Raw genomic sequence first — 18718 nt, 5'->3', positions numbered from 1 at the left:
TATTGTCTAAGAGTTGCCCTGTGACATAATATATGATCTATTTTTGAGAAGGATCCATGTGCTGCTGAGAAAAAAGTGTAACTGCTTGATGTTGGGTGGTATACTCTATATATGTCAATTAAGTCTAGGTTATTAATTGTGTTATTGAGTTCTATAGTTTCCTTATTCAACTTTTGTTTGGAAGATCTGTCCAGTGGCGAGAGAGGTGTGTTATTTGTAGATATTTGAGTTGTGTCCATTTTCTACTATAAGCATTGTTACAATGAATAGCTTTATAGATATGTCATTCACACATGTATACTTAAGACGTACCATTGCCTGAGCCAAGGGTATGTGCATTGGTAATATTACTATATCTTTCAAATTGTCCTCCATATAAATTTTTACTTTTGTAATCCTTAATCCCTTTTTAAAATGCTAACAAGAATTGTTTTAATGAAGGAAGAAGCTGGTTTCTCTCATGCTTTCTCAGTCACCTGATCCTGCTCAGTCAAGACATTCAAGTGCTCATTCTCCCTTTCCTTGCCTGTAGCCCCCAGCTCTGCAGGCAGAGGCCTCCCTCCCACACATGCGAGTCTTCCAGAAGCAAGGGGGTGCAGTGTACAACTATCCATAGGGTTTTCCTGTGACATTTCACTTTTCCCTTCTCTCTGAGCCTCTTTTAAAATTGTGTTTTACTTATTCTCTTTTGTTTATTTTATTTATTTATTTTAAGTTCCGGCTACATCTCTGGTTGTCATTACAGTCCCCAACTAGTGAATATTACGTATTTCATTTAAGACATCTGTATATGATTTAGAGATACCACTGTCTTGACCTTGATAAAGGTAGCATAGGCACAAAAACATTAGCCAGGCAATTAAATTATTAAAGTATAGACTAGGTGTAGATAGTAATATAATAACCATTTTGCTTTTTGCCTCCATGGAAAACCTTAGATGAAGAAACATTTGAATCTGGTAAGTGAAAAATTTGTATTGAATTTAAATATATATTCCACATTTTAATATAATTTAGCCATATATTTAGAGATATGATATAATAATTGTTTAGATATAACAGTAAAAATAAACATATGAGATGATAAACATGTTAATTTGCTTCACTGTAGTAACCATTTTATTATCTGTATATATTCTTTAACATGTTGTAAATCTCAAAAATACAAGTTTTATTTTTAAAAAATCAACAATGTGGTTGTGAGATATAAGTTTTACCTTAACTAGTGCTTCTCCTAGAGTCAATATTACCCTCAATTGGGCATTTTGGAACTCTGTGGGAGCATTTTTTGGCTGCCACATGGATTGGGGTCCCTCCCAGCCTTTACCTAGTAGGATCAAGAATGTTAAATGTCCTGCACAATGAAGGGTCAACTCAAGACCCACATATCTTCCTGTTAGGCAAAACCCATTACCAATCTAATGGAAAAGCTCTTTACTACACGATAGTAAGTTTTCACAAGTCAACATGAAGGGCCCAGTGGTTCAGAAGATGGTCACTCTAGAGAGACATAATGACATTGCCTTAGAAATTATAAAGTCCTTTATTCCAAACTTTCTGTCTACACTACATGGATAGTAAATAAATTGGAAAGTATTGTATCTATACTGAATCCATTTTCTTCTTCCTTAATACATTACTTGTTATTATTGATGACACCTAGTGAGTATCAAGGGTCTATCCAGCAAAATAATGTTGACCCCATTTGTAGCAAAATATATCCCACAGGGAGGTTTATAAAAGCTGGCAACCTGTTGGGGCCTGTTAACATTACTTACCTGATTCCAAGTATATTACATTTCCTCATTTTCTCTATTTCATTGGTCTCCAATTGCTTTGGTATATTATCCCTATTTCAACTAAAGCAATTTCCCTTTCTTATCATGTACAAGTTAATCTGGTCTGTTATTACTTGGCAGAATACTTTTGATTCTAGTGTCCACTTCTTTCCTTTTCTTTTCTGTTCTTCTGCACTTCCTATAAAGAATGTTTTCTGATCTTGATTCTTTTAAATCTATGCCTCTTCATTTAAGTAGGTATAAACATCTACTAGTTTTCTATGTTTTTTAGAGATGTTGCCCATAAATTTATATTTGGTATATATACTTTTAAAATATAAATTACTTCCTTTTGTTTTTCCTTTACATTATAGTTAGAGCATTGTATAGGTTTTTAAAGTTACATGTGTGGTAGATTTGTCACCTATGAATTTTATTTCAAAAAAAATTGCTACAAATATTAGTTATAAAAAAGATAAGCATTGAATTAGGTAGGGTTTGGAACCACTCACTTAAATTAGCCTAGTTATCATTTATATTATTTCTAAAATTTCCTGTATTTCATGAGATGGTTGGTCTACTGGGGATAATTTAATTATTTATACTTGGGTCAGTGTTTGGGATTGGTTTTGTTTTTCATTCCTCTGAGTTATACCCATCCTTCTTTGTTCTGCTAAACTCATTGTGTTGCTGGAAAATACTCCACCAGCTAAGGCTGTGGCTGAGGCTCAGGGGCATTATTTTCAGGGTCTGTGAAAGCTGAGCCAGTGTGTCATTGTAGGTAAGACCATGATCTCATGTCACACTGTCCAAGTATGAATCCTGGGTCCATTACTCATTAACTCTGGCTAACCTTCTGGTGCTTACCCCCTCTGCCTTCAGATTCCTCATCTCCAAAATGGGCAGGGGATGTAGCTCAATGGCTGAGTGCTTGCCTAGCGTTCACAAGGGCCTGGTAACACATATATATACACACACACAATGGGAACCATAATTAGATTTGCATAAGTAAAGTGCTTAGAATAGTGTCTCACCCCCCACCACCTCCACACTTAGTAAATGCTACATGAGGGTTAGTTTGGTGTTATTATGAAATCTTGTTCTTTAGGGCAGTTTGTGGCTGGTTCTTTAAGACCAGCCCTTCAGAGGAAAGCATGCAGTGTAAAGCACTCCTTTGAAAGCCTCTCAGTTGAAAGAGAACTCTTAAGAACATGCTAAACTGGCTCTATTAGGAGCTCAATTAAGGAACAATTAGCACCCAACTGGTGTATTTTCCAAGTAGATAACCCTTGGCATTCATTCATGGTACTTACTCCTGTTACCTAGACACTCACTTAGTAGCAGTTAAGGTTCTTCAGTTTTGATCTCTGCATGAGGTATAATGTGACTTCCTTAAATTTCTTTGGGAGGCTCATTTAATTAAGAAGGCCATTTAAAAAAAGAAAAGAAAGTACAGCTGTTTAAGATGTCTAGACAACAAAACAGTTTGCTTCATATTCAGTTCCCCTGTCTCCAAGGGGTCAGTTGGAGATGGAAGTGTGTACATTAGACCAAGGAAGGGCTAAGGAATGATGATGATCAGACCAGAGGTTGGGGCAGTGTCTGTCCCACCCCTACCCTCATGTCCTTTTTTCCTCCCTTTCACAAGGTGCCACAAAATGGCCTCTGGGAGAGGAGAGAGAAGCCTCAAATCCATTGCCTTTAATGGGTTGTTGTCTCTTTCAAGTCTCATCTTGTACCAACCCACAGAGTCTTCATGGATCAAAAGACTTCATGGAGAGTCTCAGAGGCAACTTGCAGAAAAAATGGTTGTCCCTCAGGGGTAGAGTGAGGTCAGATGAGTGTCCTAGGCCTTACCCAAGTTAAAACTTTTACTAATGGTGACATGAATGCTGTCATTTGCCTGTATTTGATGGCTAACTTGGCTTAACTTTTTCACGTCTCTTTCTGCACTTGACCAAATACCCAGAGGAACTTTCAGAAGGTAATTGTTCATTTTTATTTCCTGGGCACACTAGACAGAGCTCTGTTTAAAGTCTTTCAGTGTGCCACAAAGTGAATAATCGACAGGATAACTTCTAGGATGAGGAGTTGATATGTTAAAGGTGAAATCAATGATAAAATACTCAATTTCATAGACTGCATTTTAAAATGAATGATGATTAGAGCACTTACCTAACATGTACAAGGCCCTGGGATTTCCAGAATTGCAAATAAGTAAATAAATATAAATGATGGAAGTAATTAAGCATTATTAAACTATCCCTCAGTAGACATTGTCTTTTAAACTTATTGAGATGAAAAATTTACTTACCAGCAGATGTAACTAATATTGGTATGTCTGTTTTGTATTTTAAAATGTGTATTTAAAAAAAATTTTAAATAAAGATTAAGAAAAAGAAGGCTGTATATGTAAGTTCATCCTATGAACAAATGTTTTTTATATGTTATTTAATGAGCAAAGCAGAGTTGAATAGATGACAAGAAATTTAAGTACAAATAATTTGGAAATGACATTTTTAGAACATTTTTTATGGAGTTTATAAGTTTGTCCAAGGACTCAGAGGAAGCAGAAACAGGTTTCTGAACTAGTTCTGTATGCTATAGGTCCCAGGCACAATTTTCCTTACTTAGTCTTATAGCTTCTTGGCAATAAGAAAACAAGTGATCATCATAGAACAAGGACCAATTTTATATAGAATATTAATTAAGATGGAAAATAAAAGCTCATATTTAGCAAAGAGATTAATTATAGGACCGTAAGAACTCTGTATCAGCAAGTTAAAGACAAAAGCCAGTTTCTTTCTTTTTAAAAATCAGTTTTCTTAGGATATGTTCAAAAACGAATACCCAGCTTTTGTGTTTTTACTATGGCTCCATCTCTTTTCTTATATCTTTAAACAAGCCTAATTTTTTTTTTTGTTTTTAACCATACTATAAAAATATTTCAGTATAATACAGAAGTTCTGAAGAATGTTTTTCTATAGTTTATTGAGTGAGAAAAAAAGGATGGAAATTGCTGAGAACAATCTTAGAAAGCCACTCAAGAATCAAGTCAACTGTGCTGTCACCTAATAAAACGACGTCACTTGACAATCTGAAGATGATTTCATGCATTGGTTCTAAGTAAACTTCTCTTTGTCCTCGTATTCTGTTCTTGCCATTCCATGTCCCAGACAAGGAGGAATTTATTGGCTCTGGTCAAAAGTTCTTTATTGGTAAGTGATGATTAATAAGAGGTGAGTCTTAATCGTTTTGAAGTGGTATTCATATCAGCCTGGTGTTCTGCTGAAAGTTTCTTTTGCTGGTGGACATTTCCAAAATTGTTCCTTGTCCTGTTTTCCATCTGTCTACTTTTTCTTCTCAGTGCTCTGATCTATTATTCATTGTTAGTCTTTTAATTTCCACTAGGTATCTCCTAATTATTTATGAAACATACTTCTTTTCGTTGTCTCCAAGTCTGTTCCACAACTTATTTATCCTTCTAAAGAGACCAGTTCTCTAATTACTAAACTCTCCTTTTATGGCCACATTTCTATATGTTTGTCACCTAGCAGAGCTATCTGAAGGGACCAGGTATCTCTCATTGAGAGCTACTCTGGGCTTCCCTCTTCACAAGATAGGAGAGAACCACAGAGCTGCAGTCTGTAAACCAGAGTGTTGGCTCCCAAGCCTAGATGCACTTTGAAATCATTGGGGGGACCTTTAAAAAAATAAGTGGGCCCCCTTTCTGTAATACTTCCAGAATCATCAGCCCCAAAGCCATTAGGTAAGGTAGAGCAGGGTAGGAAGCAGCATGAAGATGGAGAATGAGGAGCCTGAGTAGAGCAAGGTGGAGGGTATCTGTGCAGGGGATGAGGGTGGCCTGATGCAGGTGGTCAGTGTCAGAGGAAATGAGGATGGCAGTTGTCATTTGTTGGCCTCTAATACTCCACAACCTTTACAAAGATGCCCACCTCATCTCTCATGGGCTGACACTTTCTGTCAGGCTGCCACTACTGTTGGTCCCATCTGACATAGGTGTTCTTAGCTGATGTAATAAGTAGATGTATTGAGAATCAGAATGACAGGGTTCTTCCTGTTAGAAAAGGGAGTCGCAAATAAAGGGGAAGGCCGCAATGAATCCTGTGGTTTGAACTCATTTCATAAGCATTGGTATGATCTTATGACTTTCAATATGTATAGGTACAAATACAAATAGTAGCGTGTGTATATATTACACACACATATGTGGTTTCTAGTTGTACTGCTAGAAACAGCTCTGAAAGTACCAGAAAGCTCTTTGATTCAATGGGCAGACAAAGCAGGATTCTAGGAGTTTGGAAATCAAGATGAAGAGGTCCAACTTTGCCACTGATCACACAGTCCTGAGCAACCCAGTTAATCTGAGTCCTAGTATATTCACCTGAAAAATGTGAACAAGAAGCCTGTCCACCCTGGCCCAAACCACTATCATCTCTTACCTGGACTAGAGTGGTAGCTGCCTGACTGCTCTCCCTGAGGCTGACTCACTCTCTACAGTTTGCATCCTGCCAACAGCAATCAGAGGAATCCTTTAGAAACAGAAATCAAATAAAGTCACAAACTGTCTCTCCACTGTCCAATGGCTTATACTTGAACCACATTCCAACACTTCACCAACTCGTGCTGTGTGATCTGCCTCCAGCTACCTCTCCAACCCCATTTCCTCCTACACTACCAATTACTCTCTGCCCTGCAGCTATCCAGGCTTCCTGGCCTTCCACAAATGCTGCAAGTGCAGTCCTTTCTCTGCTCCTTTGATTTTCTGTTGCTTCAGCCTGGATTGCTCTTTCCCTAGATGCTTCCTTAACTGGCGCCATCTCTGCATCCAAACAGCTGCTCAATGCCAACTTTTCAGATTCTTGAACTATCTGAAAAAGCACCCCTGTCACTCTGTCTACTTACCATTTTCTCCAAGTATTTATTTTGGTTGTTATCATCTATTTTTGTGTCTCCTCCTCCATTAACATAGGTTTCAAGAGATGATGGGCTTGGGCTGGTTGGTCACACAGCTCCAGCACCCAGTGCAAATGCCTGGCACATAATGGATGCTGGATGCAACTTAGATAGCACATGGGACATTTGGGTATTTTCCCTTTACATTCTTTCTTATTTTCTAACTTCAGATAGATATCACAGACATTACGTGCTTCATCAGAATTGAAGCTCCTGCCCTGGAGCTCATGTTCTGTGTGTTTCCATCCTCCCCAGCTGGTTTCCGCCGCAGCATGCGCCTTTGTCGAAGGAAGTCCCACCTCAGCCAGCTGCATGCCACTGCATGCTGTGCTGGCAGCTGCTACAATGCAGTTGGTGCCCCTTATGAGGAGGTGGTGAGGTACCAGCGACGCCCAACAGACAAGCACCGCCTCATAGTGCTTGTGGGTATGTCTCAGTATGCTCTGCCTCTACTTGTCATTGGGGAGTTGCCTTCTAGATTTAATTGTCTTGCATTGTGAGTAGTAGAAATCCTTATAGACCTTTATATAATTCCTTAAAAAAAAGAAGTCTGTTTCAGCAGGGTGTGGGTGGCACACACCTGTAATCCCAGAGATCTAGGAGGCAAAGGCAAGACAATTGCAAGTACAAGACCAACCTCAGAAATTTAGGAAGATCCCATCTTAAAAACAAAATAATAATAATAATAATAATAATAATAATAATAAAAGGCTGGAAATGTAGCTGAGTGGTAGAGCACTCCGGGTTTAATTCCCAGTACTGGGAGAGGAAAAAAAAAAAGCTTATTTCATATTTGTGTTTATAAACAAAACTTTATTGTAGCAAGCTTTTGGGAAAATATACAATTGAATATGTTATGCCATGTATGAACCTAATAAACCTAATTATTATGTTCATATTATGTATGAACATAATAAAAAGTTGTATTATGACAAAGTCATAATTGAGATTTCTTCTGTCTGTTTAGAAGTTGTTCTGTAAGCATACATTGTTCTGTATGCCCCCAAACTGGATCATTAGTCTGTGTTAGGAAAATAAACACTTAAAGTTGATTTCCCTAAGAACTTTGTAACCATTTCCTCCAGAAAAGTGGCTGAAGTCTTCTGTACTCTATTTTTGGGACTAAAGAACCAGGCAAATGTTGAGCTTGAGTGTCTTGCTTTTGTAACCAAGATCTCTACAAAGTTAGCAGCTTATATCTTACTGCCATTTTCTGTTCAGCTGTGAGCAGGGCAGGCCCCTGCAGGGCAGAACATGTCATAGAGCCAGTTATCTCCTTTGCAAGGAATAGTGTAAAATGAAAACATAAGAGTTGTTTGTTCAAATTATTAGGACTTCAAGGTAGAATAGCAGAGCATTAATGCAAGTAAGGTATCCTAAGCATGGGCCCTCTGTGCTCAGAAAATCAGCCCTGCTTCCAGTTAGACATGTTTTGCTGATTTAACTACCAGTCAGAAATGTGCCCTTGAATTCCTTAAGTCACAGAACCTATGGCTGTCAAGTCTGATTTCTGACTGTGATATATTAGTAACTTCATTTGAAGAAGAAAGGCAGGATGTCTCAGATTATCCTAAATGAGACCAGCAAGTTCTCACAGCATCCAGCATTAGGTAAAGTTCACTGGAGTAACAGGCGCTTGCAATTCCTTACCTCATTTCTTCATGTTGAAGCAGTGTGGGTTACTCGACCGGTCACCAAGAAAATTCCCAAGAGTTTTATTGATTCACAAGAAAGGATGTTACATAATTTCCCCAAGAAACATTTGCTCTCAAGTTTCTTCAATAAAAGGACTGAAATAATGACCTTAGCACATAATTATTTGTATGCACATCTAATGATTTTCTGTATGTGACTCTTTTTATATTTAGGACCTTCTGGCGTTGGAGTCACTGAGCTGAGAAGACAACTTATTGAATTTAATCCCAACCATTTTCAGAGTGCTGTGCCACGTACGTTTGGTTTCTGTTTTAGCAGTTCATGTTTTGGTAAAACTTTATTTCAAATGTCCCAATCTTACTTAACCATGTCATATTGTTGTAAGACACAAGGGATAGTCCCTAAGTATTTCTAACTATATACTGGCATTTCAGATGGAGAGGCTTTTCAAATGTGACTTTCCATTTCTTAACAGTAATATAAATGACCTCTCAGGAAAACGAATATTTTAGCAAAAAGGCTAAAATATCTTATCTTCCTGTCACTGTTCTTGGCTCTTGCCTATCTTACTATTTTTTTAATCTAAAAAAATAATATTTGCACATATAACTTTATGTAAATTTTAAGTATGATTAAACCACACATGGTGTTTTTAAAAATCATATTCTCTTATTACCTTTTACCCAGGGCTCCTTTATTTCTCATAAGCTACCTGTTCACCACTACCACTTCCCAAGATGCAATCTTTCAGATTTTTCTGTATTCATTTATCCAGTCAGAGTATGTTTTCTAAGTTTGAAGATATTTGAGAACTGTACTTCTAAAAAATAAGGTATTATTATTATTTGCTTCATTATTCAAAAAAAAAACACCTTTAAAATCACTCTAAGAAACTCAGTTTGGTTGCAAAAATATAGAAGACAAAGACTTAGAATTCCTGAGTTCAAGAAAATAGCAAGTTTCTAATCATATATAGTCTATTACATGTAAAAGGAGGGTAAAGTTTTAATTGAGGCACTAAGATGTAAACTTTTAAGTGAGGAATGTAGAAATTATTTAAGCCTGGCGCACATATAAGCAGAGTGAAAGGGGGCAGGAATAGAAATAATGGGAGATTTTAAGGACACTTTTACTGGAGAAAGCCATGCTGTGGGATGGCTTCCAGGCCAATGCGAGTGGGAAGAGCATGTGGGTGTGGTGTTTCCCCTTCCCTTCAGAACAGGAGGAAGGAACATAGGGAGACTAATTTAGGGAGCTTTATATGTGCTCCCTACATGGAGGGAATGTAGAGGGAGGAACACAGAAGACTGATGTTGGAATTATTCCTGAAAAATCTAAAGGACAAGAGATTAGAGAAAGAGGCCAATGGTGACTTTGGGAAATAGCTGCCTGTGTAGACAGGCAAATCTGGGTAGATGGTGTGGGAAAATGTCAGCCTGGGATTATTTTAGCACCTGCCCAAGAGGAGGCCTCAGTTGAAGACCAAAAGGGACTCCCAGACGCATCAGAGTATAGAAGGAATTACACAGACAAGCTGGAAAAGAGATTGGATTTGCGAGCCCCAGTTGTGTGGGTGGTGATGGTAGGGTGGTAGGGTTTGCAAAATAGTCCAATACCTCATCTATGAGAGAAAGAGCCAGATTTAAACATCTGACAAGTCTAAAGGAAGCCAAGGGCAGCCTTGGTATCTGTCAAGTGGAAACTTCTCTGACCTGTTTTTCCTTTCTCTGCCTGCACTTTAGCTTTGGAGAGTTATAAAACGGAGGGAGGAGTGGTAGAAATACAATGAAAACAAAGAGAAGAGAATATTATTCCCTTTCTTGACCTCTGGCTTCTCTAACTTCAGGCTTCCCTCTGTGCAACACATTTGAGACAGATGTGAAGAAATGCCAAAAATATAAATGCAGCTCATAATTTTGATTATTACATGGAAAAGGAATTTAAATTATTAAATTGAATCTGAATGAAGAAAATGTAATTGTGGAAGGAATGATGGTAGACTTTAAAAATTGTTTAAAATTAAACCTAAGGCTGATCAGAAAAGTCTGAGGAACTACTAGATTTTCTTCCAAGGCAACGGAAGGTCTTGCTTCCCAGTGGCAATGGGAGACCATCAATGTTGCTTTATGGTTCCACCCCATCAGTTGTGTTTTGTGAAATATCACTTACATATGCAAGAGCAGACATTAATCTCAAAGACAAAAACTAAGAAATCACCATTTTTCAGTAGTCCAGATAAAAGCAAGATGCCCACAGATCGTAGAAGAATTTTAAGGGGCATGGATACCTATCATTCAAAGTGAGGGGGGAAAAAAATGCCCATATTTTGTTTTTTTAAGTTAGCTGAACAGTTTTAAACTTAAAATGGCTATCCTGCTTCTGTATTAATTTGTGGACTTTAACCTACTTTATAAAATATCAGTCCAACTGAAAAAAAGGAGAAGGAGTCATCTTAGAGACTTGAATGAATAAAAAACAAAAATGACCCCAAGATGGCATTTACTTTTTTTGAGCCACTTGAAGGTCTGTAACTTTGATCATTTAGGGTGTGTTTCCAGCTCTGGCTTGGTCATTTCCATGTTTTGATATCATCAGATATTGATCCATTTCATCTTTAAACTTTATCAAATGCAAAAACAGAAGTTCTTTATTAATAAGGGAAGATTTTTGTAGTGGAGAGTAAGGAACTAGCTTTGCAGCATGTGGGATACAGAGTTGGAACTGTGTATTATTCATCTGAGTTCTAAGAACCTAACATGATATTTGGAACACAGAAGACCCGCAGTACACATTAGTTGAATAAATGGATGAGCAGACAATAAGTAACTCACTTTTAGGTATTTGATGAACTCCTATATTTTCTACCAAGTGTTATTTAAGTTGAAGATTCTAAAATTAAAGCAGCCATATCAAAGAATCAGACTGAATCTAGACTTGGCCTAACTTTTCCTTTCAGTCATCTCCAAGAATAATCACCATACTGACTTGGGTACTATTACATTTCATTTGAGCAAGACTGCAGAATGACATGGACTTTTTCCATTTCAAATTTGAGACAATCTGGTAGAACAGAAAATAGTGGTCTAGGAGGAGGCAGAATACCTAGGTTCTAGTTTCACCTTCACTTTTCATTAGTCTCATGAATGTGAGAAAGCTAGTTACTCTCCGAAAGCATGAGTTACTTTTCAGGAAAATATAAATAGTAACATTCATCTAGCTAGGAGTATGGGGAATGAAATGAAATAATTAGAAAGGTACTATCCAATCGAAAGGTACTGTTGGTATTGCTAACTGGGAGCATACAGGAATTTTAGGGTCCACACATAATTAATCATTGTCTGTTTTGACTAAGGGACTTTCTCCCCAGTGCTGGGAATTGAACCCAAGCTCTCTCATAGGCTAGGCAAGTGCTGTATCACTGAGCTACATCCCCAGACTCCTGTTTTGAATTCTAGCAGGTGTTCTGTTAGGGCCTTCTTATCCTGGCTTAATACCAATACATTCTTTTCCACACTCTGAGCACTCAATAAAGGTTTATTGATTGTTTATGATATGAGAACTTCTTTCTTATCACCAATTCAGCCTTCCTCTTTTTGGTTTTTGCATTTTACTTATCTGTTTGTTTACGTATTCACTTATTTGTTTTGATCAAGCTTCTTTATCCAAATGCATATCAATAACAAAGCAAAATATTTTGAAGATTCTGAAAACTTTCATTCCTCTTTTTCACAGATACTACTCGATCCCCAAAGAGTTATGAGATGAATGGGCGTGAATATCACTATGTGTTGAAAGAAACATTTGAAAACCTCATGTATAGTCACAGGTAACGTTCAGAAGCTAATTCTTGCTGCTAGTTGTTTGAAATTTAAAATGTTTGACATTCTCCATTTTTTAAAATGCATTTTCTAAAGCTCCTCGGGGAAAATTCCTCTGATCTAAAGAGTTAAGCAAGGAAATGTACATTGATACACTAGTACACCAATCCATTGGTTTTGGAAAGGGGGCAGAATCAGGTTGCAAAATTTAGAGAATCTGAGGAAATAGTTAAGACCTATGTCTTCTAATATATTTTCTCCCACCGAGTATCCACTAATTCTTTTCTTTGCAAGCAAATATAAATCTCTATATTTATATTCAATTCTATTGGAAATTATATTCATGTTACTACTATGATTTTACTTGTAGAGAAGTTCTTGTTTCCTTTGTTCTACCCCTTCAGGATGCTGGAGTATGGTGAGTACAAAGGCCACCTGTATGGCACTAGTGTGGACGCTGTTAATGCTGTCCTTGATGAAGGAAAGGTCTGTGTCATGGACTTAGAGCCTCAGGTGGGTGTGTGTGGCAATTTTTCTGATCGCCCCAAAGTCATGAGTGCATCACCCATGTTATGCACATGCTGCAGGTTATAGCTGAGACATTTATTCTGTTAGCCTTATAAGACCCCCTCTCTAAGGACGAGGTTGTTACTTGAAGTATCAGTTCCTAACATCTTATTCTCAGTTATGGGAGAACTCTTGCTTCTCAGACACAAGAACAGAACTGAAAAGTTGGTCATAAAGAAAATTTAGAATCTTTCTTGCTTTGACCTTCATCATAAATGCATCAAGGTAACTTCTTGTGGAAGCAATAACATGTGGCTGTGTACAAGGAGGGTGAGGTTCCTAGGTTTTCATGTCTTTATTAATTCTCTGAGACCACATGTAGAGGAGCAGGGGTGAGCAACATAGGGTAAGTTCAAGAGCATGCAAGGAATAGGTTCACTTTTTTTGATTCATATTTTCTTAGTCATTTAAAAATATAAATTGGCCAACAAATATATGAAAGTGTTTGACATCCCTAGCAATTAGGGAAATGCAAATCAAAACTACATTGGCATTTTATCTCATCCAGTCAGAATGGCAATCATTAATAATACAAATAATAATAAATGCTGGTGAGGATGTGTGGGAAAAGGTATATATTCCTACATTGTAGGTGGGACTGCAAATTAGTAAAACCACTTGAAAAGCAGTATGGCATTTTTCCAAGATTGTTTCATTTTTCATTTAAAAATTAGGAAGGAACCACCACATGACACAGCAATCCCACTCCTTGGTATTTTTCCAAAAGAACTAAAATCAGTATTCAATAGTGATATAGCTACTTCAATGTATATAGCAGTATAACTCACAATAACTAGGTTATGGAATCAGTCCAGAGGCCCATCAATTGATGAATGGATAAAGAAAACATGGTGTATATACACAACGGAGTTTTACTCAGCCATAAAAGAGGAATGAAATTATGGCATTTGCTGGAACTAGAGAACATCATGTTAAGTGAAATAAGCCAGACTTATAAAATCAGTGTTGAATGTCTTCTCTCGTATGCAGAAACTAAAATAAAGGAGAAATTTTTTTTTTTTTTTTTTTTGGGTGTGTGTGTTGTGCAGAGTTCCCATAAAAAATTNGAAGGGCTTGAGGGGGGGAGGGAGGGTAAATGGGAAAAGAGAGGAATGGTGGAATGAAATTGTCCAAATTATGCTATGTTTAGCATAATTTATATATATGTGTGTGTGTGTGTGTGTGTGTGTGTGTGTGTATCTCACAGTGAATTTCACCTTTATGTATGTCTATAATGCACTAATTTAAAAAAAACTATAAATAAGTAGAAGAAAGACTAGAGGAAGGGGAACAGAGGGAGGAAGAAGAGGAAGGAAAAGGGAAGTACTGGGGACTGAAGTAGAGCAAATTATATTTCATGCTTATATGATTATGTCAAAATGAACCCCAATGTTAGGTATATCTATAATGCACTAATAAAAACATTAAAAATATACTTTGTATGCTAGAGAGAATCAAAGGAAGAGAGATTATTTTTCATTGGGTCAAAGCCAGTGGTCAAGGTGAAGATGGTAGCAGTATCCAACATAAGGTGATAGCAAAAGGAAAGAGAAATGAGGGTGAAACAGGGTTGACTCATCTTGAGTTTCTGTCTGTGTCATATGAAATCATATATAGGATCCTATTCTCAGTAAGATTCTGTCACATAATAGAACTTAATCAGCTTGTAAGATTTACGTAGCAAGTCATAACTAGAAAGAGGAAGAACCAGGATTGAAACTTAATTTTGATTCTTGAACCCCATCTCTTAATTATTAAAAAACATTTACTATTTTAGAGTTGAGGAATTGGGAGTTCATGAGACTATTAGTTTATTTCTGGTCTTCTTAGAAGTTTTGAGAATATTCCTGTTGACTCTAGGAAGTTAGGAGTCTGGTTTTCAAATGTACATTCAATTTTTTCTTTGTAGGATATTCAAGTGGCTCGAACCCGTGAACTGAAGCCCTATGTTATATTTATAAAGCCATCTAGCCTGAGTTGCATGAAACAATCTCGGAAAAATGCCAAGATTATCACTGACTACTTTGTGGACATGAAGTTCAAGGTAGATCAACTAAAAAAATTACTGTATTTCTGTCAGTGATGATGAGGCCAGGAGATCCAAGCCAGGTTGGGCTGAGCTGAAGACCTTGACCTCATTGTCCTACTCACCCCTTCTTTGATCCTTTCCCCAAGAGTCCCTCAGAATGGTTCAATAAAAAATAAATAAGAAAATAAAAATCATTGTATTGCTTTTACATGATCCCCATATCAAAGAATGTAATTTTTGTTCCTAATGAGTAGTGCCCTTATATTTTATTCTTTTTTACTGGACATCACTTATAGATATTTAAATAAAGTTAGTAAATGCTACGATGCTTATTTTTGGGGGTCTAGTTTTTTTTTTTTTTTTAAAAAAAGACCCTCATGCCACAGTTTGCAAAGCCAAACAGAAATGGGTATGTACAAGCATATTTATATTTTGAACAGATCATTTATTTTTACTTGGACATTAATTTTTAAAAATGCTTTAGTGAATGTATTTTTGTAATATGAGGTATCTCACAGAAACTTTTTAAAAAATATTTTTAGTTATAGACGGACACAATACTTTTAATTAATTAATTAATTTTGGGTATCAAGGATTGAGCTTAGGGGCACTCAACCACTGAGCCACATCCCCACCCATCCCTATTTTGTATTTTATTTAGAGACAGGGTCTCACTGAGTTGCTTAGCACCTTGCTTTTGTTGATCTGGCTTTGAACTCTCCTGCCTCAAGTCTCCCGAGCCTCTGGGATTAAAGGCGTGTGCTACCCATCCAGCTTACTTATTTATTTTTATGTGGTCCTGAGGATCGAATTCAGTGCTTTACACATGCTAGGCAAGTACTCTAGCGCTCAGCCACAATCTCAGTCCCTAATAAAAACTCTTATTAATGATGATAGCAATAATAGAGAAACTAAGCATATATACATACATACATGTATGTATGCATGTATGTGTATATTTAAATTAAATCCACTTGAGATGTTTTGGGTCCTGAGATATGATACATTAAAGTGTATAAATCTTACGTGTACAGCTCAATGAATTTTTACATGTTGTATGCACCCTACAACTATCACCTAGACTAAGATATTATACTTATTTGTGTGTGAGGGAAGTAAAAAATGCACAACATAAAACCTACCTACCAGCTTTACCAAGTGTACAGTTCAATAGTGTTGAGTATATTCACATTACTGTAAAGAGTCAAATATTTTTCATCTTGCTAAACTGAAATTAAAAATATGACTACTTCACAAATTTCCATGTTATCCTTGCAGAGAGGACATTGCTAATCTCCATACTATTATATTATTAGTATATGTGCTGCCAAAGTAAGCACAAAGTGGCTTTATATTATCTTTCATTTTTAACTATTTTTGTCATCATATTTTTTCAATGAGTATTAAATTTGCCTTTTGGACTGGAGTCCATGAATGTATTTTCTTGAGTCTTTTGGGCATTTAAAATTGTGTTCTCACCGGGTGTGGTGGTGCTTGCCTATAATCTCAGCTACTCAAGACTAAGGCAGGAGATTGACAAGTTTGAGGTAATTTAGTGATATCCTGTTTCAAAATAAAAAAAAAAATGTAGTTTAGGGGCTGGGGCTATAGTTCAGTGGCAGAGCACTGGCCTAGCATGTATGAGGCCCTGGGTTCAATCCTTAGCACCACATAAAAATGAAACAAATAAAAGAATGCTTTCCATCGACAACTACAAATAAATAAATAAATAAAAATTTAAAAAGTTTTAAAAAGGGACAGGTTTATTTAAAAAAATGTAGTTCAGTGGTAGAGCACTTGTCTAGTATGTGTGACGCCCGGGGATCCTTCCCAACACTTCCAAAAAAAGTGTGTTCTTATTTGTAGCTGTCTAAACAAATTAATAAAATTATTTCTGGATCATGAGTATGATTATCACCTTGTAAAGAAATACTGCCACATATTTCTATGCCAGCATTTATATGTGCATTTAAGATTGCATTGGCAACAAATTGTGCTATTCTAATTGTTGTAGACAACTAAGAAAACAACAGCAATGAATTTAGTGCCTAGGGACAAATGAAGGCCAAATGACCTTCTTTTAAGGACCATTTCACAAGGGAAGAAATAGACAATATTATAGGTAAATTATGTCATTATAGAACAAAAGGTAATTTATGTATGCCCAATGCAATAGGAATATGTCAGACTACCCTAATGTCGCAAGTGGTCATTTTGTATCTGCAAAATAATGTCATTCTTATTGGGTTAATGTTCATTTGAAATTTACATTTAAATTTTATTTAAGTGGGTAATTTTCCTTTGGTTTTATGCCACATATGGTTTGAGAGCTTCAAATATGTAGATAATGGAGCAAAATAAGTCTACATGGGAAGTTGAGGAGTAATTTGTCTATAAACTATTCCTAAAATTTGCAATACTGATGAGAGAGACATTGAGTAAGACTAAAGGTCAAATATGTAAGTTTTGTAATATAGAATAGAGGGCATTTATTTAACATGTTTTTTAAAGAGAGAGATAGATAGAATATGAATCTTTTTTGTAGATGGACACAACACAATGCCTTTATTTTTATGTGGTACTGAGAATCCAACCCAGGTCCCACCCATGCTAGGCGAGTGCTCTACCGCTGAGCCACAATCCCAGCCCCTATTTAACATGTTTTTATAAACTACTTCACAACTGAATGTGACAGTATAACAAACTGTGTATTATTTCTGTGTCACTAAGTCTGTGCCATCAATATATATATATTTTTTTCTCTGAAGGATGAAGACCTACAAGAGATGGAGGATTTAGCCAAAAAAATAGAGACTCAGTTTGGCCAGTTTTTTGATCATGTGATTGTGAATGACAACTTGCAAGATGCATGTGCCCAATTGTTGTCTGCAGTACAGAAGGCTCAGGAAGAGCCTCAGTGGGTACCAGCAACATGGATTTCCACTGATGCTGAGTCTTAATCAAGCCTCCTGCTTAAAACTGAAGTTTTAATATTATACCCTTGTTTCAGAGATCTGAAATGACAGTTGCAATCTAAAACAGTATTATTTGACCCATTATAATGTGTACAACTTGTGAAGTACTGTAGTTTATTAATTATTATTATTTTTTAAAATGTATGGTTAGATATGTTATTGTATGGTTACACAGATTTACCTGTTTGGCTTTTAGGCATTTTTTCCCTTTACTTTATATGAAAATTGGTAGAAATATGAATTATGTTAAGTTGCTAAAAATGAGAACCTTTCATGGATTTCATATGGTCTAAGTTTCAGGTAAAAAGAGCTTTCCTAAATAAAATAAACAGTACTTAATTTCAGAAACTGTATTTTTAGTTCATGAAACTTGTTTTATGAAATTTGTTTTTACAAAAAGTGCCTACTGGACAAAATCAGCAAAAATAGCTAATATGTACATTTCATATCTAACATCAAAACTTCTACAAATGCCATTGTCATTTATGAATCAGGCTACAAGGAACACATATTCTTCTGATCAGAGGTATAACAATCATAAATTTTCCTAAAAGCCAACATCCATATGTATGCCTAAATTTGGAAAAGATGATGGACTAGTCCTGTAGATCTGTAGATCTGAGAACACCGTAAGATGAGGATATTATTCCAAAGACTTACTTTTCTTTCTTTTCCTAGATCTGAGACTTTCAGTTGCTCTCCCTGCCCGTATATTTGTTAATCTTTTGCATCACTTTCTTTCTCCATATGTACACTATGCCTCCAGTCTCTTTCTTAACTATAAAGCAGAGTGTATGATTCAAAAATATTTATGGTTCTTTTTTACTTAGATAACAAATTGCTATCTTTCTGATATAATCAGGGGACATCATAGGGACAAAGGGCAAAAGCACTCTTGGGCCTTGGCTCATAGCCTGA

General features: G+C 36.4%; 1 protein-coding gene across 1 annotated transcript in view; it reads left to right on the top strand.

Annotated features, from left to right (window-relative positions):
• Window positions 1-18148, top strand: part of Mpp4 (MAGUK p55 scaffold protein 4) — a 44653-nt gene extending 26505 nt beyond the window's left edge. Inside the window, exons 13-20 of the mRNA XM_048808319.1 lie at window positions 939-959; window positions 4955-4996; window positions 7011-7181; window positions 8624-8704; window positions 12144-12237; window positions 12634-12742; window positions 14706-14840; window positions 17594-18148. Coding sequence (XP_048664276.1) covers window positions 939-959; window positions 4955-4996; window positions 7011-7181; window positions 8624-8704; window positions 12144-12237; window positions 12634-12742; window positions 14706-14840; window positions 17594-17785 — 845 coding nt within the window. The 3' untranslated portion in view covers window positions 17786-18148. The remainder of the gene's footprint in view (window positions 1-938; window positions 960-4954; window positions 4997-7010; window positions 7182-8623; window positions 8705-12143; window positions 12238-12633; window positions 12743-14705; window positions 14841-17593) is intronic.
• The last annotated feature ends 570 nt before the right edge of the window (window positions 18149-18718 follow it).

The sequence above is a fragment of the Marmota marmota genome, unplaced genomic scaffold, assembly GCF_001458135.2.
Source record: "Marmota marmota marmota unplaced genomic scaffold, marMar, whole genome shotgun sequence".
Lineage (NCBI taxonomy): Eukaryota > Metazoa > Chordata > Mammalia > Rodentia > Sciuridae > Marmota > Marmota marmota.
Note: the sequence above shows the minus strand (reverse complement) of the source record. Positions and strands in the feature narration are given on the sequence as shown.